Consider the following 25,162-nt stretch of genomic DNA (forward strand, 5'->3'; position numbering starts at 1 on the left):
GCAATGTAATGCATTACATTACAATTACTTTGTGATTCTTCCATTACAATTACAGTTACAATTACATTTTTTCTAACATGTAATGCATTATATTACAATTACTTTGCCTGTGTAATGCATTACATTACACATTACTTTTTCAATATAAAAACTAAAAACATTTAAAAAACAGATTTTTATAAGAAATTAATAAATATTACCGGGGTATATGTACATATATATACAGTGTTAGTGACATAGACTTCAAATACTTGAAAAATAAATAAATTATCATATAATTTTGTTTCTAACATTGATCACTTAATCATTAAGACATCATAAAGGGATTTCAAAGGGATATAATAAATGTGCCATTAAAGGATTATCTTGTTAAATGCCTGAGGGCTCTGTGAGGACAAACATAAGTTGAGAAGATTTGATTGCAATAAAAACATTTTGATATTAATTAGGTGAAATAACAACCACAGTTTGGTGTAAAAATGTTGATTGACATATTCAATCTTTCATTGAAATACATGTAAGGTGTGTATAGAATTATGTTTAATAATTATTTTTTAGAAGATTTTTTAAGGGCAAAATATTTTTAATGATTTAATACAGTAATTAACTGTCACAATAATTTTATTCAATACTTTCTTTTGTTTTTGTTAATATTTTATTTTTATTTTACTATATTCTTCAATTTTATGTATTTTACCAATTTGTAATGAAAAGTAATGTACAGTAATGGAGGCATTACATTGATTTTTAACTAAAGTAATCATTACATTACATGTAATTGTAATGCAGAAAATGTGCATTACAAATTACTTTGCATTACATCAAATGAATGTAATATTACAATGCATTACAATTACAAATTACCATTACCCCAGGCCTGTTATTGTCTTATATAAACATATTCTTATATTTTCCAAAAGACCAAAAAAGTGAAAAAGTATATTTTAATAAAACGCATTTGACTAACAGGTCGAACAACGGATGTTCTTAAGCCCTGTTGACTGCCATTGGCGATTGCCAAATTAACGGATCACCAGATGTAGCAAAATGGATCTTTATAATTAATTTAATACCAAACAGAAAACAATAAATTTGCTTTGCATGCACACTTTTAAAAATTGCGATTTTTATCCAACGCAATCATAGGTTTGAACGTTGTTTTCAATTTAGACTTGTTGAACATATTGTTATATCTTTCCTTAAGTGCCTGTCCCAAGTTAGGAGCCTGTTATTCAGTGATTGTCGTTGGTCTATGTTCATCATGTTTGTTTTGTTATAAATGAGGCTGTTGTTTTTCTTGTTTAATATTTTTCAGGGCCTTTTATAGCTGACCACGCAGTATACATGGGTTCTTCTCAACGGTGACCTATAATATCCATGTCATTTGAACTCTGGTGGACACATGTCTCATTGGCATCTTATTTTTATATGGATGGAGATATTCTTCCACCTTTAATATAACAATAAAGATATAATTGTTTATTACATACCTCATACCCTTTATCTATCAAAAATTCTGCTAAGTAAGAACCATCCTGTAAATATGAAATGTATATATTTTAGTATAAATAAATTCTAAAAGGGATATTTGCTGCAAAATTTATGCCCACCAAATTTGTACACATTTGATTTAATATTTACCAAAACATAATTCAGAACTGAAAAAAAAAAATTGCCTAGAAAACAGTACACAATGTCTAGAATCATCACCAAATTAATATTGAGCTGCATTGTACATGTATATAAAATAGTTCTCTAAAACTAGATATGATTTAACCACTAAAACATTGTTAGAATCAGCATATCAAAGAACCCCAAGAATTCAATTTTGATGAAATTAAACAAAAAGTTTAATTTAGTACCCTTTGGACCTCAATGTGGAATTATCTAATTAATAATGAAAATAAATACAGGTTTAGATTCAGCATTTCAAAGAACCCTATATATATTCAATTTATGTTGAAATCAAACACAGTTTAATTTTGGACCCCGATTTGGACAAACTTGAAAGCTGGGCCCAAAATCAGTTTTCTAAATATATGTTTATTAATAGACAATATAAGCTTAGTTTTTAAAGGAGTTCACTTCATCAAAAAATAAACTGCTTCGTCCGTTTCCGTATCGTATCTTTATTAACTATGACCCGACGATAAAATCGGCTACAATTAGGTAGTGTCAAGTCCCATCAATATATATGTTCCTGATTGGAATTGATAATGCAATTGAAAAAACTATTTCACTCAAAAAATTACATCAAAATTGGTGGGTAAAAACCTCAATTTGTGAATTCTTATCTGGACCTCTGAATAATTGAACTTTTTATGTAACAAAAGCTAAATGCAAAGGAAATCCATTGAAAAATTAAAAAATTCGTAAGGGTTCCGCCGTACCCAGTGTCTCGCCTACTTTTTCTGTTAATCGCAGGCTCTACAAAAATGAGGAAGTAAATCAATAAAAATATTCACTATCTTTTGGTTGTAAGAAGCTTCAGTCCAAGTTTGGTAAAAATCCAGGATAGTTTATGAATCTAATAAATGTTTAAAAACTTTAACTGCAGACTGAATGTAATTTTATCTGGAAGAAAACAAAATTTCCTTCTAGATACTAGCATTTGATCATAAACAAGCTTCTGTCCAAGTTTGATACAAATCCAAAATAGTATAAGAAAGTTATTAAAATTTTAAAAACTTTAACCACAGAGTGAATGTGTTGTTTCCTGGCAGAAAATCTAAGTCCATTTAAAAGTAAAATAAGGAAAAATAGATTTATTTTTTTACAAAATTTCCTTCTAGATACTAGCTTTTGATCATAAACAAGCTTCTGTCCAAGTTTGGTACAAATCCAAAATAGTATAAGAAAGTTATTAAAATTTTAAAAACTTTAACCACAGAGTGAATGTGTTGTTTCCTGGCAGAAAATCTAAGTCCATTTAAAAGTAAAATAAGGAAAAATAGATTTATTTTTTTACAAAATTTCCTTCTAGATACTAGCTTTTGATCATAAACAAGCTTCTGTCCAAGTTTGGTACAAATCCAAAATAGTATAAGAAAGTTATTAAAATTTTAAAAACTTTAACCACAGAGTGAATGTGTTGTTTCCTGGCAGAAAATCTAAGTCCATTTAAAAGTAAAATAAGGAAAAATAGATTTATTTTTTTACAATATTTACTTCTAGATACTATCTTATGATCATAAACAAGCTTCTGTCCAAGTTTGGTACAAATCCAAAATAGTATAAGAAAGTTATTAAAATTTTAAAAACTTTAACCACAGAGTGAATGTGTTGTTTCCTGGCAGAAAATCTAAGTCCATTTAAAAGTAAAATACGGAAAAAATAGATTTATTTTTTTACAAAATTTCCTTCTAGATACTAGCTTTTGATCATAAACAATCTTCTGTCCAAGTTTGGTACAAATCCAAAATAGTATAAGAAAGTTATTAAAATTTTAAAAACTTTAACCACAGAGTGAATGTGTTGTTTCCTGGCAGAAAATCTAAGTCCATTTAAAAGTAAAATAAGGAAAAATAGATGTATTTTTTTACAAAATTTCCTTCTAGATACTAGCTTTTGATCATAAACAAGCTTCTGTCCAAGTTTGGTACAAATCCAAAATAGTATAAGAAAGTTATTAAAATTTTAAAAACTTTAACCACAGAGTGAATGTGTTGTTTCCTGGCAGAAAATCTAAGTCCATTTAAAAGTAAAATACGGAAAAAATAGATTTATTTTTTTACAAAATTTCCTTCTAGATACTAGCTTTTGATCATAAACAATCTTCTGTCCAAGTTTGGTACAAATCCAAAATAGTATAAGAAAGTTATTAAAATTTTAAAAACTTTAACCACAGAGTGAATGTGTTGTTTCCTGGCAGAAAATCTAAGTCCATTTAAAAGTAAAATAAGGAAAAAATGGATTTATTTTTTTACAAAATTTACTTCTGAATAATATCTTATGATCATAAACAAGCTTCTGTCCAAGTTTGGTACAAACCCAGGATAGTTTAAGAAAGTTATTAAAATTTTAAAAACTTTAACCACAGAGTGAATGTAATATTTCCCGGCAGAAAGTCTAAGTCCATTTATAAGTAAAATACGGGAAAAATGGAATTTTATTTTTACAATATTTACTTCTAGATACTATCTTATGATCATAAACAAGCTTCTGTCAAAGTTTTGTAGAAATCCAGGATAGTTTAAGAAAGTTATTAAAATTTCATAAACTTTAACCACAGAGTGAATATTTGTGGATGCCGCCGACGGAATGTAGGATCGCTATGTCTCGCTTTTTTGACTAAAGTCGAAGGCTCGACAAAAAGTTACTGAAGTTTGAATAAGTCTGACCCTAGAATTTGAGGGCTTTTCATTTCCCCCTTCAGGTCCAAATTTGGCATCAAAAATTTGTTTATTTATCATATTTTTATTCCTTTTACTTAAATATTTAGCTTAACCTTTAATAAAATTCATATTTGAAAAGGAATCTATTGGATAGTGAAAAAAGTTATAGAAATATGAACAAATCGAATCTTATATTTTCAGGTCTATTCAGGTCCACGTTCAGGTCTTAGTGTAACCCGTATAATGTCACAGTACCCTAATTGCACCCATTTAGCAATTTGGGTACCCTCACCTTATAAGCTCCAAAAAAATTGTAGATTTACTCACGAGCGTAGCTATTATCCAACACCCCAAAATTCTGACAGTCCAGTAGTCCGACAGTTCGATAGTCAGACAATTCGACAGTCCGTTAATCCGACAGTCTGATGGTTCGACACGAAGCCGTGTTGCTGCAAAGGATAAGGATCTCGTCTTCATATAAGCTTATTAGTATACTGTCGAAACGCGAGCAGAGGCTTCTTCCACCATAATAACAGACTTCCCGATGTCCTAGCGATTGTCGGATTATAAGACTGTCAGACTACAGGACTGTCGGATTATGGGACTGTCTGATTATTGGTCTGACCCCTATTTACTCAAAACTAAAGACAATACAAATCCTTGATTTAATGAATATGTGAATAAAGGTCAAATTCCTGAAAACCCCCTATAAAGTTATTGAAAAATGTCATCCCTCATTATCATTATGGTATAAACAAGCTTACGCCCTAAAGAGTTTATAATATTCATCATTGCAGTCCGAGTGCGGGTTCTTAAGACTCACGACACTTTTGGCTACACCTGTACAAGATTCTAAATAAACCTAAAGCCGCAGTTTACAGTGTGGATTTTAACAGAGATGTACTTTTTCGTAAATCTGTCGAAATGTTTCATTATAATGTTTAAATTAACACATTACCTGTCCTGTTATACCAGTAATCAAAGCAATTTTCCTTCGGGTAGTTCCATTCGTGGCCATTTTGACGTGTAACGTGTTCAAGAGAAATTTGCCTATAGTCACGTGACGGTATTGTTGTTGTAGTTGTTGTAGTTATGTAAGCTTCCTCCACTGTCTGGAGAACTGTACCTAGTGCTGAATATATGTATTTCACTAGTGATAGTCTCGATATATAAGATTTTATTTAATTCCGGACATCCTAGGAGTTATCCTACTTATCAAAATAAGAAGATGTATTTTTCCTAATTAGAGGATTAATCTGATTACAGCATCCTTTCAGTGTTAAAGACAACAAAACAAATAACCACTGACTTTAGGAAATGGTCATTTGTAACCCGAAGGGGGTGGAAGGAAAATATGGGGGCCTTGAAAATTTATGGGCATGGAAAGGGGGGTGTCCAATTTTTCAATACTTCAGATGGGGTGAGGGGGGATTGGCATTGAACATTTTTTGGTGACCCACACCCACGGCCGACATCAATTTTTTTTTCGCCTCAATTTTTAAGATTCAATTCCTAAGTTTCAACAACTTCTTCCAAAAATGTATTTTTATCTAAAGTTAATTTACCAACTTCTTTAGTAAAGGATATAGTATGAACAATGTTTTGAAATTTGATGAATGTGTGGTAAATGTCCATGAGACCATAGCAAGCATGTTCCTTTAGCCCCTTCTGACGGTGTGATAATACATTTCATCTTGCTCGCCTTGCCCGTGTCTGTAGTTGGTTTTAGATTTCAATGAACATAATCATGTATAACTGGTAATCAAAAGGCACCACAAATTAATTAAACCCTTTACCAATTTCTTTCATATATATATATAAAGATTTGGTCCGAAAGTTTGGTTGCACCTGTAGAATTCCTATTACAAATGGGATATCCCATCCTAATTTTACGGTGATGCTGTTTGTATAAAGCCCGTTAATTTAGACACATTCCTTGTAAACATTTTGATCCCTTTTAATAAACTTTATTCTTAAAGCCAGGTTATCAATTTATAACACAGTATTTAAATCTTTTACTTTGAAAAATTTGGTTCATGTCTGTCATACATGTACAAAAAATGTATTTGTTTTTCGTAAATTGTTTTGTTAGAAATTGACCCGTTAGTTTTCTGGTTTGAATTGTTTAATTAACATTTTTCATGTCGGCCCTTTTATAGCTGACAATACAGTATGAGTTTTTCTCGTTGTTGAAGGCCGTACGGTGGCCTATAATTGCTTATTACCCATTCATTTTAACTCTGTTGAAGGCTGTACGGTGGCCTATACTTTCTTACTACCACTTTATTTCAACTCTGTTAGATAGCTGTCTCATTGGCAATTCTCATTTTATATATATCCAAATAAAGTTCCCTGAAGTCATAAACAACTTTTAATGTCTTTGGAAGGAGGGGTCTTGAATTTATTTTCCTTCCTGAATGTGGGGACACGAAAAAAATCAGATAAATCCCACTGTTTCCTTCCATCCCCAATGAAAGAAAATGATCAGTCCCTTATAAAGGATAAAGTAAATCGGCACTAAACGGTCAATCCGTTTGTGGTAGGGAAGTGCTGCTGAAACTATCCTCTACATATATTTTGAATTAAAAAAAAATAGATAGGCAGCTACCATTTGACATGATTTTTGACAAAAAAAAACTTATACTGTGTAACACAATAGATTTATTATATCGTAACACCAATAGGTCAGTATCATCATTACGCTATACCATTGTGAGATTAACAGATTTAACAAGTATAGCTGACCCATTTAATCCCTTCTGTAAAACATCTCGAAATTTGACTAGTTCAAGTTCCGCAGACACTGATAATTTAATCAGCAATCTTATCATATATTTCATCTTAATTTTCAAACCTTATCATATTTTATCAAGATTGAAAAAGTTACCTATTCCAGCGCCTCATTCCCACTACTCATTACATATTATGGGCCCCCTCGAGAATAAAATGCTTTTTCATACTGAAAATATCCTATTATTATAATTGGGGTCGGACATACTACTCAAAGTTCTATATGTACCCTTCCCAAGGCAGACGTCTCTAATTCAGTGGTTGTCGTTGGTTGCTGTCTGTCATATTTGTTTGGTTTTTTTTTTGTTGAATTATCCTAACTATAAAAATAAGGAGATGTGGTATGATTGCCAATGAGCCAACTATCCACCCAAGTTCAAATGAAGTGGATGTAAGCAATTATAGTCAACAGTACGGCCTTCAACAGTGGGAAAACCCATACCGTATAGTCGGCTATATAGATATAGGAAGATGTGGTATGAGTGCCAATGAGACAACTCTCCATCCAAGTTACATATGCCTTTTTAAGAAAATATCAAATGTCAACATACATTCTGATCTACACACGCTAAAAAATAGCAAAAATGCAATGAGTTTGCAATCTCCGACCACATTCGCTTTTAATTCAGTCGAAAGCTAAAACAAATGTTTTGATATAAAAATAAGTAGATGTGGTATGATTATAATGAGACAACTATCCATCAAATTCAAATGAAGTGAGTGTAAGCAATTATAGGCAACCGTACGGCCTTCAACAATGAGAAAAACCCTTTTAAGATCGCTTTAATTTAGTGTTTCAATTTGACATGTTCCACTGATATTATAAGGTTTGAAGGTATAAAATAATATCTAAAACATAACTAATATGACATATGGCTTATCATGAAATATATTTATTATATTCGAGATAAATCTATAAGTATAAAAAATAAGAAGATGTGGTATGATTACTAATGAGACAACTCTCCACCAGAAACCAAATGACATAGAGGTTAACAGCTATATGTTATCGTATAGCCTTCAATAATGAGCGAAACCCATATTAGGCTTTAAAAGGCCCCGAAATGACAAATGTAAAAAATATGTGATGGGGAAAATTATGCATAATTTTTTTTATAGACACACACACACACACACACATCGAAAAGCTTTGAACAAGAAAAGTTGCATTTAAGGTCAAAGAACAGTAAATGGGCTATGTTACAGATTTTGGTAAAATTATTTAAATTATTATTTTACATTATTTAAAAGGAAATGTTTGAACCAACAATATATATATATATATTTTTTTTTCAAGAAAAATCTATGCATTAAAAATTAAAAACGATGATTTTAAAACAAATTCAACGACGTTTTTTCGCCGATTTAATGTGCTTTCTATTCAAATGTTCATCTATTTTGAAGGAATTCAATCAGTAATACTTCAGAAAATAAAAGAGATGCATTATTTTTTTCGATTTTTAGTTAAAGTTCAACGAGCCAAAGTTGTATGCATAATTTTAAGAAAATCTGTTACATAGCCCATTGCCCATTTACTTGACATTAAAATGTGTAAATATTTATTATGTGTAAACAAAAAAAAACACAAATGTTATGGGAGAGGTTGGTCGTTATCCACCTTTTCTAGAAACAATATGTAATATGTTAAAACAATAGAAACATTTAGAAAAAAACAGTGATAGATTATTATCTGCATCAATGCAGGAATCCTGAGAGTTACATGAGCTGGGCAAATTATCATGGCTAGGAAACATCAACTCAATTTAAATTTGTTTACATCTTGATAAAGATACTTACAAATTATCAAAATATAAATTTAAACAAATATTGTTTCACAGCTGAGACTACAATATAACCATATTTTGCAAAATGAAACATTTTCTGATTTGAGAGATGGTAATAAGAAAAATAAATTGCGTACATATAGATTGTTTAAATTTCAAATCAAATTCGAGCCATTTTTAAATTTAAACAATGAACAAAGACATATAATCTCTAAATTTCGACTTATTTCACATAAATAAGAAAGAGATGTTGGAAGATACAAAAATTTAGACGTGAATGATAGAAAATGTCCACTTTGTAAAAATAACATCGAAGATGAAATACCCTTTTTACTTAAATGTCCAAAATATGAAGAAGAGCGCAAGCAATTTTTAACATATATAGAAGAAAGAGTGTCAAATAGCATTAGCTGATGAGTCTAAGTTTGTCTGGCTTATGGGGTCTGAGGATCCCATGATTATTAAACTTTTAAGTGAATATCTTGTTATACTATTTAAAAAAAGACAGGAATTCCTAAATTGTTATTGTTATTGTTATAGATCCTGTATTACAATTATGTTAGAAGTGGCAGGTGGGTTTATTCCAGTTGGTCGGTATTATGAAACTGGGTTACTGTACTTGTTATATTCAATTCAGCTTTTTATTGCAGGCTTTACGGTGACCTATAGTTGTTAATTTCTGTGTCATTTGGTCTCTTGTGGAGAGTTGTCTCATTGGCAATCATACCACATCTTCTTTTTTTATATTTGATTGAAGGTTCTGACTTTGTTTTGTTGTTTTCCCCCAATTGTTCATTAAAACATTGTAATCATTGTATATACATTTAATGTAATTATTCAGCTGAGCTTTGGGTGCTGTAATTAGCAATAAAACCTATTATTCTATCATATATCCTACTTATTCTCTTTCCAGTGTTACCTGTTGCTCTCGGTTGGTAAGCTATTCTTCTATCCATAGGACTATATGACCACCGATTCCGTATGATCGTAGTTTTTCTAGTAGGCATTGGTGAGGCACAGTATCAAAACCTTTACTGAAATTTAAAATCAACATATGCACTTGTTGGTTCTGGTCTAGGTTTCCTGAGGTTGATATTAATATTTCTTCGATATTCGGTATTCCTATGTCTTCTATATCAGGAAAGTTTTCAAGACCTTCCTTCGTGAATACTGATTTGAATTGATAATGTAAATCTTTTTTTTTTCCTTTACTGTCTTCAATTATTTTTACTCCAACTGTTTTCTTGATTTTTACATATTTCGAGTACGTCTTTCCAAATTTAAACGGGTCTGTTCTTCTTCATTTTCAGTGTTCTTGTAGCCTTTTCTGCTTACTTCTTACATATCTGAAATGAACTTTCTGTGTGTTTTGTCAAGATCGGTGTCCCCCGCAAGGCGTTGCGCGGGGGCCAATAAATGTATAACTATGTTCAGGGTATGTATGAATGACAATCTGATTAAAATATAGTTCTCTGATTTCGTTATACTCATATGAGCACGCGAGTTAATATGGATTAGAATTTTAATCAGATTGGAATGAACGAACGAACGAACGAAAAAACGAACGAACGAGCGAACGAACGAACGAACGAAAGAACGAACGAACGAACTGGACGGACGGACGGACGGACGGACGGACGGACGGACGGACGGACGGATGGATGGATTGTTGAATGAATGAATGAATGAATGAATGAATGAAAATGAATGAAAATGAATGAATGATTTATTATAGTGTAACCTGTATATATACAACAAATACATATAAGTACAATAGTACAATTACAGCATATGATAAAATGTGAATGATTTCAAGATAAAATTATGCAACACTGCGTCCGCGTAAATCCCATCAGGTTTATAATTTCACCCCACTATATACTCAATGTAAATAACACTTTTATAGTTAGTTAATTCTATAATATATTTAAAGCTAATAATACAATAGTAGTTGATATTTTATATTAAAAAAAATATTGTCAGTTATTTCAAATAAACCACTTTAAAATGTGGTATATGAACTATCCACCAGAGACCAAATGACGTATAGATGTAAGCAACTATAGGTCGCCTTCAATTATGACAAAACCCATACCGCATAGCAAGCTATAAAAAGCCCCGAAAATTTATAACAATTCAAACGAAAAAAACAACGACCTGATTTATGTAGATAATAAAACCAAAAACAATTTTTATAAACATCAACAAACGACGACCACTAAATTACATGCTCTTGATTTGGGATATACAGAATGTGGCGGGGTTAAACATGTTGAGGGTGCCCAATAACCTTGAACACAGTGGTGTAACAGCATTAAACATAAAATACTGTAAACATCTAAACAAAAGGCTGGTTTGCTGTTTCAGACCAATAGATCGACACGAAGCACAAAATATAACAAACAAAAAGAAACATATGTATAGTACCGATTTGAGAGGGAATCAGGACAACTCGGACCTTTTTTTGTAGCTTATGTTTACACACCGATTGGAAAAGAAAAAGAAATTGAACATTCACGGTTTTGTTACAAAACTTGGGCAAAAGGTTCTTCGTGATCAAGAAATAGCATCTGAAGAAAAAAGTTTAATTTTTTTTTTATTTTCCTATATTTAACTACTATATGGAATTAGTTTTTGGCGGTTAACAGTGACAGCAGCAATCGCAGACGAGAGATAGTGTTCCAGTGAACCCTTGACGAATGTCTAATATAATCACAGTTAATGTTCTAATTACTGTCGGCTTGTGGATTGAGTACTAGAAGGGTATTTCTAAAAATAAGATGCATTGGTTTGTAATATATACATCCAAACTTTCTTTTTGTTTGTTTTTGTTTTGCTTTTACTCATTTTCGTTATTTACTCGAACCTATATACATTAACTTGGAGATGCCTCGGTGATCGATTGGTTTAAGCAGTCGAACGCTTGATTTTGACCAAACGATGCTGATTGCTTTTTTGAAGAAAAGAAGGGGTTTTAATTTTTATTTTCGCAAATTCTATTATGAGTACAACAAGATTTAGTATTTATAAAAGCAGATATTCGTATTGTTCGATCCTCAAGCTAAACTCATTTTAGAAGACTATTTTAAAATATTGTTAGAAAAATACATCTCTCACTTTTTTATCTTTTAAATCTAAGAAAAGAACATTTATTATCAGAAAAATATTTTATATCAGACAATCTTGTTATAGTAAAGTAACAGATAACCATGCAGAAATATTGTATTAATTCTAAACTTTACTAGTTGATATGTAATAGAATTATCATATTAAAACTTTTATTGCTTTTGACATTGTTTTAATTGACTACATGTAATTATTTGTTTGTAACACCAGATTCTGCCTAGTGATTTTTTATTGTACATACTTGAATAAAAGTTTACCAAGACAGTGGCGGATCCAGAACTTTTCATAAAGGGGGGGGGGGGGGGGCGCTCCGGTCATGCTTCAGTGATTCCTTATATAATCAACCAAATTTTTCCCACGAAAAGGGGGGGGGGCCGGGCCCCTCAGGGCCCCCCTCCCTGGATCCCCCTATGCAAGAGGAAAAGGTAGTCGAAATATTGTATCACTAGTCTGTCAACACTGAGGTTGTGAGTTCGAATCCCGCACGTGGCAGGTGCGATCAACTCCGATCTTAATTGACTAGGATTGTCAGTTTTCCTACCGAAGGTATAGGTGGTTCTCTAGCTCCGAGCACTCCGGTTTCTTCCACCAATAAAAACTGCCCGCCACGTAATAGCACATGGTGCTGAGACTGGCGTTAAACGCAAATCAATCAATCAATTAATCAATCACCCCACACCCTGGGACTATTATACTAATTCAATATAGTATGTCCCAGGTCAATGTAAACTTGGACCTCGGCACTGAATGGATAAACATGTATTATTCATGGATCTCTATAAGATTATACGAAACACAGAATAAACCTACTGCTAAGTATGATTTTGCTTGTCATATAAGAGGGTTTGGATGGGGTTTACAGAATAGAGAAAACTTGACGGGTATAAAAAAAAGTATACACAATGATGTACAAATAATATACATTATAAAGAATTGAAAAATGGGTAAAAAAATGAAAGAAAATAGAGGACCGAATGAGGTTCTAAACTATAAGAATAGAGAATAATGGTAAAAAAATTATTTATAATTGAGAAAAATTACCAAAAAATTACAGAAATAAAGGACACCTCCCCCCTTCCAGACTGTCGACTGATCTGTTAGGGTTAGGGTTAAAACTTTTTTTTATCGTTGTATCAAAAGACCACCTTTCCATGTAGTCACTGGTAACACAACCTCAATGGACCGCTCTCTTGATGGGTATATTAAGCATGGTATTTTGTACTAACAAACTACCCATCTAAAATTCTAAAAATAACATAAGGGGATTACCTGACAAGCTAAAACGAGCACCTGTTACTTTGTTTGATTGGTTGATTCACCGCGTCCGGTTTGTGTCTATCCAATCAAAATTAACATAAGGGAGTTTGCAATTTGTTGTCATCATGGCCAGGTAATGTGACACACGCTATGATTCCAAAATCGATGATTCCTGATAATTTAGCATCGATCGTTATTTAATATTCAGGTATTTTAAACGACAAATTACCAAAGATCAAATGCTTACTTCATCATATACACATGTATTCAATTTTCAAGCGAAATCACCGATTCAAAATAAAAATACCTTAGAAATGACTGACGGTGTACAAGGATTTCTTGGAGAATTGGGACTATTGCAGTACTATGACATGTTTGTGATTAAAGGCTTTGACTCGGAGGATGATTTGTGTTACCTTGACGGCAAAGATTTAGATGCTATGTACATAACAGATCCAGATCATCGAAAACAAATTTTATGTTCAGGTAGGTTTTACAATTTCATGAAATTGATCATACCTGGGCAATCATTCCTGATTAAACCTGTCAAATGTTTTAAACCTCCTTCGTTGTATCATGCTCCGACTTATTTACCTGCATTTGGATGTAGATAATTAGTTTCATTGGCAATATAAAGGTCTTGACTTGACGGTTATAACAGTCATGTTAACAATTATTACATGATAAATATAATTTATGTTTATTTGCAAATGGATTTATAATTTTATAATTTAACTATATATAGGCCCTATATATCAAATACTGACAAGCAACAGAAGAATAATTATAATATACAAGGATATTTATTTTTACAAAAATCAAGAAAAACTTAGACCACGAAAGTAAAATTTATTTTATAATTTTAATATTTGACTACTGTTGCACAGTATAGGGTAATTGTAATGAAGGATACCTCCAGAGATTGATAAAAACTGGGACCATTATACATGTACTAACATTTGTCCCAGATAAAACTAAAAAAAAAAGAGCAGCAAGAATAATTTGATATGCCCCATTGCCTTGCACCATCAACAGAACTTTTTAACTGATTAAATAGGTTAATTAAGTTTTCAGAACAGAATGTCATATCATTGGCTAAAAAATCGGATAAAGTTGACTGTTCAGAGCTCTGAAATTTATGAAAAAAAATTAAGATCTGTCCCAGAAAACAATTTGGTAGTTATTCGACCAAACACGAATATAATAAAAAAAATCTTTTCAGTTCTATGGAATAGCTTACCAACTAACATAAAAATGATCTTCATATTTATGTTTTTTTTATATCTAAATGTTTCAAATATCTTCAAGCCAAGCAGATATAGATTGCTATTGAACATGTTGAACATGAACACTATGCATGATATTAATCTTATGTACATGGTGTATATAAACTCCTTGTTTGTTTTATTTTTTATTTGTGTACTATAATCATATTTGTAATTACTTTATGAGGGCCTTAAGTAATATTAGTGTAAAGTAATTGGGTTTATTATATACTTATTAGTAAATACAGATAAACTGTATGTGTAATACAATCATTGGCAAGCATGCTGTATCAGCCACCCGTGATGATATCGATATCAGCACGGTTGCAAAGGCTTTATCACACCTTTGATCTGTATGACGTCACGTCATCGATGGCAAAGGCTTTATCAAACCCCTTACCTGTATGACGTCATGTCAAACCTATAATCTGTATGACGTCATTTCAAACCTTCTTATCTGTATGACGTCATGTCACATAAAAAACATCTACGTGAGGTATATGTATATAATAAAGTGTATATGATATGGCTTTTTCAATATCACACACCGTATCAACTCTCAACCAATATAATCCCTCGAGCAGAGCTCTTGGGAATATATTGGTGTCTCGGGTTGATACGGATGTGATATTGAAAAAGCCATATGATATTCTCTATTAATTACCATCCTCTTCAAATCATGGATATTATTATTATTATTATAGAAACTTTAAAAAAATGTGTAAGTCTAATCATTAAAATGTAAAATCAGCAACAAATGTTCAGGTAAGTTTATATTTTAAAGAAATTGATAAACCCTGTGAAATCATTCCTGATTAAGCCTGATTAAATGTTTTCAAAGTCTTTGTTGTATCATGCTCAGACATATATATACATGCATTATGCATGTAAACAAAATCTCATTTCAAATATATATATATTAAAGGATATGTTATCTTGATATTATGATAAAGAAATTTGAAAATGAATGAATTTATGATATTAAAATAAGATAATATATATCAACTATTTACCAAGTTTACATAAGAATAAATATAATATAACATTAAAATACAAAAATGGTGTAATTTTCACTGAGGGGTAACTTTATTATACAATGATAGTGCACTGCTGATGAAAAAAAAACATACAATTCATATATATATATATATATATATGTTAATATATATATTATATTAACATTCAAACCATGAGAAGTTAACAGGTTGGGGACCACTTGTCCTACAAAAAACAGGATACAATAAATATCCCAATTCATTCAGGAATAATTCAGATATAAATCTACATAGCAAAAAAATAATTTTGGTTTTAGGGGATATACTATACAAAATGCAATTAATTAAGAGTAAACAACTTTGAGGTATTTTATTTCCCTGATACCTAATTCTGTATGATTGATCTTTTGAAGAATGGAGATTTTCAGAGGGATCAATCATGTGATTCATGTCAATCTAGCAATGTTTTCAGAGGGCTCAATCGGTGAGGTTTTTAGAGTGATCAATCTAGCAATGTTTACAGAGGGACCAATCTAGCAACCTTTTCAGAGGGATCAATTTAGCAATGTTTTCAGATGGATCAATATGGCAAGGTTTTCAGTGGGATCAATCTAGCAAAGTTTACAGAGGGATCAATCTAGCAATCTTTTCAGAGGGATCAATTTAGCAATGTTTTCAGAAGGATCAATCTGGCAAGGTTTTCAGAGGGATCAATCTAGCAAATTTTACAGAGGGATCAACCTTGCAATCTTTTCAGAGGATCAATCTACATGTACATGTAGCATGGTTTTCAGAGGGACCAATCAAGCATTTTTTCAGAGGGCTCAATCTAGCAAAGTTTACAGAGGGATCAACATGATCAATCTAGCATGGATTTAAGATGTCTTGATTTAGCAAAGTTTTCAGAGGCATCAATCTAACAAAGTTTTCAGCTGGCCCAATCAAGCAAGGTTTATAGAGGGACCATGTATATGAAAATAAGGAGATGTTGTATGATTGCAAATGGGACAACTATCCACCAAAGCTCAAATGAAGTGGATGTAGCATGGTTTTTTGAGGGCTCAATTTAGCAAGGTTTTCAGAGGGATGAATCTAGCAATCTTTTGAGAGGATCAATCTAGCAAGGTTTTCAGATGGACCAATTGCAAATGTTTTCAGAGGGATCAACCTAGCAAGGTTTTCAGAGGGGCCAATCTAGCATGGTATTTAGAGGGCTGAATGAAGCAATCTTTTCAGAGGGCTAAAGAAATCTAGGTTTTCAGAGGCCTCAGGGATCAATCTTGCAAAGTTGTCAGAGGGAACAATCTAGCAAGGTATTCATAGGACTCAATCAAGCAAGGTTTTCAGAATGCTCAATCTAGCAATATTTTTAGAGGGACCAATCTAGCAATGTTTTCAGAGGGATCAAATTAGCAATGTTTTCAGAGTGATCAATCTAGCAAGGTTTTCAGAAGGACCAATCTAGTAAGGGTTTCAGAGGGCTCATTCAAGCAAGGTTTTTAGAGGGCTCAATATAGCAATGTTTTCAAGAGGGATCAATCTAGCAATGTTTTCAGATGGATTAATCAGCATGATCTAGCATGGTTTTCAGATGGATCAATCTAGCATATTTTTGAGAGTGATCAACCTACAAATGGTCGACCTAGCAAAGTTTTCCGAGGGATCAATCAAGCATGGTTTTCAGAGGGCTCAATTACTCAAGGTTTTCAGAGGGACCAATCTAGCAAAGTTTACAGAGGGATCAATCTAGCGTGGTTTTTAGAAGGATCAAACTAGCAACTTTCTGGAAAATGAAATTGATACCAAATTAAATGTGCTAGTAATTAACATATGTACTTTGGAATTTTTGGCTGAAATTCAAAATCATAATTCTTTGTGCTGTAAATTTATGTCCCATTTAGTTAATTTAGGTTATTATAGTAGAACCAGGAAATTATAACCCATTTGTTTGAGGGGTCCCAAATTGTTACAAGAAGAAGCGTCCATTACACATTGGTGACTTTTAACAAAAATAAGAGTTTACAAAAATGTAGATATATGTTGCATGGGGGTTTTAGATATATACAACTGGCAATCTGTCAACCAAACATAAAACATAGAACAGGTTTGTATAAGGGAGCTACAATTTGATTTTTAGGGGGGTGGGGGGGGGGGGGGGGGGGGGGGGGGGGGGGGCTTGGATGAAAAATTTTGTCCTGCATTTTTTTTTTAGTTGTAATCTCTGTCCTGCCTTTTTATTTTTCACTCTATTCAGTCCTGCCTTTTTTTTATTAGTTTATCCTGACTTTTTATACATAAATTGCCATCCTGCCTTTTTTTTTTACTCAAAACTCCTGTCCTGCCTTTTTTTCAAATTTCATCCTAGCCCCCCCCCCCCTGAAAATCAAATGGTAGCTCCCTAATATGAATGACAATATCACACATATAGAGATTTTGTTTTTTACCTATATGTATCTGAGCACCTTGAGATTATCATTTACAATTGTGTAAGCTCACTGGCAAAATAATGATCTAGTCATCAAAATAGAATATATAGGGATATGTTCTGGAGTTTCCTTAACCAAATATGTTTGGACATATACAGTGCTTAACCCTAGATGTCCATGAAAGTCAAGGGTAGTAAAAGAGGCAGGAAAAAGAATTATATATGACCACTTATCTATGCAAATTTCATTGTTTTTCAGCTTCTGATTTCCGACCAAGTGAACAATACAAGGTTTTAGATTGGCTGAAACAAAATGGTCTGGAGCATTATTTCCAAAGTTTTGTAGAAGGCGATTACGCCAGTTTGGATGAAATTGAGACACTTAATTTACCAGATGAAGAAGTTTACGATGAGTTAGAAATAACATTACCAGGTCATAAACGACGACTAGAGCGTGCAGGTACCTTTCCAATTTGTTAAGCTATATAAATGTAACTTCCGCTAAACAAGTGTGAATCCAGAAAGCTAAGCCTATTTATTTATCCATTCTTTATGGTGTCCTCTGTTTAAGATATTCAATCAATTTTGCTGATGGTGATTGGTGTAGGTTATTCTCAGAATAACAGTACCACGTCGCAAGCTATAAACCACTCCTAAAATAAGAAAATTTGAAACAGAAAAACAATGGCATAATTTAAGCTATAACATAACACTAGAAATTATTAAAATGTATAAAATGTATGTTCTTTCCAAAGTTTTCTGAATGGGACCAATGTTAAAGACATAACTTAATATAATGGTCTTAAATAATGGCACAGATTTCACAACTAAGCAAAGTGTGGCACTCCTCTCCATATCAGAGAATTTTTATTGTTGAATACTTTTATTTTATTTTTATCTTTAGAAAAAAAATTGTTACTTAAAAATTTGTTTAATATGAAACCCACTTCCATGAAATAATTAAACAACCCTTTTCCATATCAGAGAATTTTGATAGTTGAATACTATTATTTAATTTTCATCTTTAGAAAAAAATGTCTTACTTAGAAATTTGTTTAATATGAGACCCATTTCTATAAAATAAATAATAACCCATTTTTAATGCAAAGTAAAAAGTTATTAATACACTTGACATAAATAAGCAAATAAAAAGACCTGCATTATTTAAGATATAGACTTTTATGTAATTTTCCAATGGTGTTTGGATTTTGTCAGCACATTTTTCTCCAATCGCATCAAATATTATTCTTGATTTACATGTATTAGCATGCACAATTAATTTAATTCACTGATGGGCAATTCCTTTATCAATATGGACAAGTAAATAGGAATTAATATCACTCAAAGACAGGATCAATACACACATAACTATAATCAACATGTGATCATTTTCATTGACATTGTGTGATAAAATAAAACATGATCATTAATATCTTTAATGTTTATCATAATTTGATATTAATCAATATTGTCAACATCAAATTTCATTGATTACTTATGATTCTTGTCAGTTTACATCAATTTAATTGATTGCTCTTTAAAAAATTAGGATGTTTTTATGCATTGTCAATGACAACTGGAAAACAAGGATAAATATTCTTATTTTAAGTTCGTACAGTAGAAAGTTATACTGTTGCCATCAGAATAACGAAAATGGATTCTGAGTCTTAAGTTTTAGACGACTGCTTGTCTGTTAAGATGAAATCAGGATTATAAAGAGAAGGAGTCTGGAGAAATGGTGTGTATGTCAATGAGACAGCAACCCATCGACGGAAATAACCAAATACACATCTATAGGTCAACATTATTAGTTCCCTCCTTCCCACAAATACCGTTTCATATTTTTTTTTTACAGTAATGCTAAATAACCATCATTCTCAAAAGGTTAAGTGAAATATAAAATTCTTATTTGCAGTGAATAGATTACGGAAGAGACACCGACCACTCTTGCCAGCCAAAACTGAAGTGCCTGTTGCATTTGGACGATGGGGAAAGCCAGCATGTTTAGAAGATGCCAAATTTGATTTCCTAATCTTAGATGCTACTGTTATATCAACAAATAATCCTGCAAAATTTCATACTTTTGGTAAGTATTGTAATAAAACATGTTTGATTGAAGCACCTTGGATTTGTTTTTTATTGGGTAAAGATTGCATGAAATGCAATCAAAACCGTATGGTTCTGACTTGATATCTAAATCTTCCAAGGTTAAGCACTACTTTTGAGATACACACAATATAGTGCATTGATCATAACATTCTAAACATCCTATCCATGAACATTTCCAGAAATTTATCAATGAAATATATGCTTAGATATAGTTACAAAATGATGCTATACTTGTCAAGAAAATTACATAACTTGTGCAAGGTGCAGGAATCTAATATCTGTTCTAAAAATATATATGATGTCATTGTTAAAGTAATCTTTAAAAATGGAGTTATCTTCCTTTGTCCATAACTGTAATTGAATCAACTACAACCAATATTTTTACAATGCAATGTTTAATTTTTCTTCCCATTGATAAATTAAAGCAATCTTTACCCTTCAGTGATTACAAGCACTTTGATTATTAGTCCCCTACCGATGAAGTTGAGGGAGACTTTAGGTTTGCACTCCGTACGTCTGTCTGTCCATCCGTCAGTCTGGCAAATCAGTTTTCCACACTTTTTTCTTCGTGCTTGAAGATATTGATTTGATATTTGGTATATGGTTTTATCATGACAAGTTACAGATCAAGTTCGAATTTTGTTTTGGTCTGATGATTTTGTGCAGAGTTATGGTCCTTGAACTTAGAAAATTCACTCAAATAATCAATTTTCCACACTGTTTTTTGTCATGCTTGAAGATATTGATTTGATGATTGGTATATAGTTTTCTCATGACAAGTTACGGATCAATTTCGAATTTTGTTCCGGTCTGATGATTTTGTGCAGAGTTATGGTCCTTGGACTTAGAAAATTCCCTCAAATAATAAGTTTTCCTCACTTTTTTCGTCATGCTTGAAGATATTGATTTGATAATTGGTATATTGTTTAATGGTGACAAGTTACAGATCAAATTCTAATTTTGTTACCGTCTGATGGTTTTGTGCAGAGTTATGGTCCTTGGACTCTGAAAATTCACTTAAATAATCAGTTTTCCACACTTTTTTTGCATCATGTTCGAAGATATTGACTTGATATTTGTTATATAGTTTACACCATGAAAAGTTAAAGATCAATATTGTTCCAGTACAATGAATTTTTAACTGGTAGGGGACTATGTATTGCCATGCAATACTCTCAGAATGCTTGTTATAAGTTATGTTCATAAATTCATATTCTGAAAGTAGTACTATAGCATTAATACACTGTCATACATACCAAATGAAATAATTTCTGAAGCATTCATTATAAATGCAAGTGTATAAATAATATATATATAAATATGGAGCTCAATCTGTTGAATTGAAACTCAATTGAAAAAAATTGTTAGTTGAAAGTAGCAGTAACTTTTGGTATCAGAAATTGGTTTATATGGTCAATATCTTGGCCACTTTTGGGATAATGTTTTTTAGAATCCAAGTTATGACAAAAAAATTTGTCACATGAAGTAAGAAAGAAACTATCTTACAGAGTAATATTTTACAACATAATGCATTTCTTATCATTTCTTACATTGACTGAAGATTAAGCCATTATTAGTATGTGTTATCAGTATGTAAAAAAATATTAAAAACGAGAGAGGATACAAATGTAAATGCAACATGGCAGTTTAGACAGTTTACTATATTCTCTCTCCAGAATTTATGATAGATTCAGGCAGTGATGTAGTGACAGTAAGAGAGGAAGTACTGAAGACCCTTGATTTAGAACTTTTAGGACAAATACACAGTAAAGGAGTACATGGATCTAAGAAAACTAATCTGTACAAAGCTACACTCAGGATTGGTACACAGGAAATGGAGATAGAGGTAGGAATAACAGGGCACCAGTCAAAGGGGATTTCCCCCTCCTCTGCAAGATCATTTTGGTCCATTCATTGTAATCAGTCTCTAACCCTCTTTTGTTGATGTTCCTTCTATGCATTTATTTATTTTTATCAAAGGAATACTGACATACCTATCAATCCATACTGCATAGTCAGCTATAAAAGTCCCCAAAATGACACATGTAAAACAATTCAAACAGGAAACCAGCCTGATTTATGTACAAAACAATGAACGAAAAACAAATATAATATACAGCAACAAACAACAACCACTAAATTACTGGCACCTGACTTGGGACAGACACATACAGAATGTTGCGAGGTTGAACATGTTTGCAGGCGCCCAACCCTCCCCTAAACTGGGACAGGGGTGTAACAGCACAACATATGAACAAACTTGAAAAATCTGTTGAAAAGGGCTTAACTCATCAGATCGATACAAAGCAGAAAAACAAGTAACACTAATGCAGACTGGATGTGGCATGGTATTTATCATCCCCACAACAACAAAAAAAACGTTGTTCTAAGAATACTCACAGTTACTGACAGCTAGTTCAACAAAGCCAATAACAGCAAATAAAAACATCATGTATCTAAGACTGAAATAACAATTGGTTATTGTTAGGACCCTTTTTGCTAAATTAGCAGAGCACAAGCCCTTCCTAATTAAAAATCTTTTACCAACTTGAACAAGGAAACAAAAGACAGCTTATAAATTGGAAAGCCTGTTCGAAATGTACTGGGATCTTCAGGAAGCTAGTGGTTGGTTGGATACTGTTGTTAACATCATGAACATGAATGTTCTAAAATGTAAAGTCAAAGATCTTGTGTAATTTCATTCTTTTACTTTATAGATCTTGTAAATACATGACACATGGCATGAAAAGATATACTTTTATTTATGGCTGAGATTCAACGTTTAATTCTAAAAATTGGTGAAATGTTGATATACATTTGATTTTTAATGCCATTTTGGTCCCAAATTGTTACTTGACAATCCTCATGATTATATCTTTATTTTTGTATTCATTAAACCATATAACCAGATTATCTTTTCTATTGCAGGTAATGGGTGAGACCTATGATTCTTTAGGGAGTCGTGTTGTTAGACATTTTCGCCATTACTTGGATGGTAGTCGACACGTTTGGTTGAAAGGAAATTACAGGGATCCAGGAACAAATATACGAGAGGCCTCGTCCGACCTAAAGGCATTACTCCCCCCTGAAACATCATCCAATAATTCATTTTCACCAATATCATTGGCAGGCATTACAGACACTTCATCAGACCAGAAGACATTATCTCCCCCTGATACATCATCAAACATATCATTCTTACCAATATCACGTGCGCCAGTCACTGTCACATCATCAGAGTGTTTAAGGAAACCTACTCCTTTGCCTGCAAAGACAGTTTCTATAGACAGTGATCATAGCAAGCTAGAAATCTGTAATAGTGATGTGACTTTATTATCAAAGCAAGATACTATAGAAATAACAGGGGAAGATAATCCATCTTGATGAATGGAATTACTAGTGCTACAAACTATCTGTGATACATATAGAAACTCTTCAAATACATTTTTATGAAATTTTGATACATTTACAGAATAACTTTTAATCTAAGACAAAATTATTTTTTGAAGTAGAGTAAACTTTGCTACATTTGTGATGCCATCCGTCCACATCAATTTTGGGTTGTTCTTTCTTTTAGATTTAATTCACTATTTAAAAGTCAAATTAGTTGATATTATTTAAACACTTTACCAGAAATAAACAGATTATGGGGTCTGCTACATTAATATTTTGAGGTCAAGGCTGATTGGTGATATTTCTGACCAAACATGTTTTGGAGGTCAGTCCATTTAACTCAATACTGTAAACCAACTTATTTTTTGTATACTGTAAATTCAGAAATTATTGCCTGCATTTATTATTGCGATTTTTGAGAAATGGACAAAAATGCGAGATTAATTATTGCGATTTTAAGAAAAGCTGCTTAAAGACATATGTACCAGATATCAGAATGCGAGTTCTAATTATTGCGATCCTCACCCTGTCGCATTATTCGCAATAATTTCTGAATTTATAGTATACGCGTTTTGTTGTATCTTGCCAATTTTGCAGCAATAAATATTTTTATGATTCTCTAACTTAGCGGGGCCTCGTTGGCCAAGTGGTATAAGTAGTTCTACTACTGTAATCACTAGCCAGTCAACACTGAGGTTGTGAGTTCGAACCCCGCTCGTGCAGGTGCACTCGACTCCAATCTTAATTGACTAGGATTGTCAGTATTCCTATCGAAGGTCAGTGGTTTTCTCCGGGCACTCCGGCTTCCTCCACCTATAAAAACTGACCGCCACGAAATAGCCCAAATATGGCGCTTAAAAGTGGCGTTAAAACACCAACAATCAATCAATCTAACTTAGCAGTCGTCCTAAAGGTGATTTACTGGAACATTATTGTTCTTATTATAAAAGTAATGCTAATAAATAATTTAACTGTCTTGAGAGGAGATGTATTATATCACACTTGATGTAGTGGGAGGGAAGAGATACAATTCTTAGCATTAGAAAAGAAAAATCTAAACATATATATATATATAAAATAGAAGATTTATAATACTGTAACAGTAAATGGTTTCCACCTCAAATATTGTTCCAAAATGTGCACTCTCAGACCTGGGACTTTTATACTATCTAATAATTATGTTAGTATAACAGTCCCAGCTCAAACATAACATGGATAGAGTCAGCTATTTACTTTAACATAGTTAAGTTAGTATTTAAATCAAGTATGAACCAAGGCTTACAAAATGAATAAGTGAAATTTCAGTTTTATTCTTAGCAAAATATGAATAAGACCTATTTTCTGAAGACAGTTAAACTGATTTGTTGTTATTATAAATCATATTCCATCCCAGTGTAGTATATAAGTTTTGTATATGTAGTTTTATTATTGATATTGTGTATGATAAATAGAGAATATCATATGGCTTTTTTCAATATCACATCCGTATCAACCTGAGACACCAATATAATCCCAAGAGCTCTGCTCGAGGGATTATATTGGTTGAGGGTTGATACAGTGTGTGATATTGAAAAAGCCATATCATATACACTTTATTATATACATATACCTCACGTAGATGTTTTTTATGTGACATGACGTAATACAGATAAGGAGGTTTGAAATGACGTCATGCAGATTATAG

The 25,162-nt window shown here is 32.1% G+C and overlaps 2 protein-coding genes across 3 annotated transcripts in view; one reads left to right on the top strand and one right to left on the bottom strand.

The window, feature by feature from the left end:
- Positions 1–5,428, bottom strand: part of LOC127702941 (GDP-mannose 4,6 dehydratase-like) — a 34,876-nt gene extending 29,448 nt beyond the window's left edge. For both annotated transcript variants that reach the window (XM_052207262.1, XM_052207261.1), the window contains exons 1-2: positions 5,293–5,428; positions 1,491–1,535 (exon numbers count right to left, since the gene is read on the bottom strand). In XM_052207262.1, coding sequence (XP_052063222.1) covers positions 1,491–1,535; positions 5,293–5,352 — 105 coding nt within the window. In that variant the 5' untranslated portion in view covers positions 5,353–5,428. The remainder of the gene's footprint in view (positions 1–1,490; positions 1,536–5,292) is intronic.
- A 7,978-nt stretch (positions 5,429–13,406) lies between these two features.
- Positions 13,407–24,531, top strand: LOC127700947 (uncharacterized). The gene is made up of 5 exons (XM_052204683.1): positions 13,407–13,777; positions 18,236–18,436; positions 19,892–20,062; positions 21,762–21,931; positions 23,014–24,531. Exons 1-5 carry the CDS (start codon positions 13,531–13,533, stop codon positions 23,467–23,469), a joined length of 1,245 nt encoding a protein of 414 aa, XP_052060643.1. The 5' UTR covers positions 13,407–13,530; the 3' UTR covers positions 23,470–24,531.
- The last annotated feature ends 631 nt before the right edge of the window (positions 24,532–25,162 follow it).

This window comes from Mytilus californianus, unplaced genomic scaffold (assembly GCF_021869535.1).
Source record: "Mytilus californianus isolate M0D057914Y unplaced genomic scaffold, xbMytCali1.0.p SCAF_5, whole genome shotgun sequence".
Classification (NCBI taxonomy): domain Eukaryota; kingdom Metazoa; phylum Mollusca; class Bivalvia; order Mytilida; family Mytilidae; genus Mytilus; species Mytilus californianus.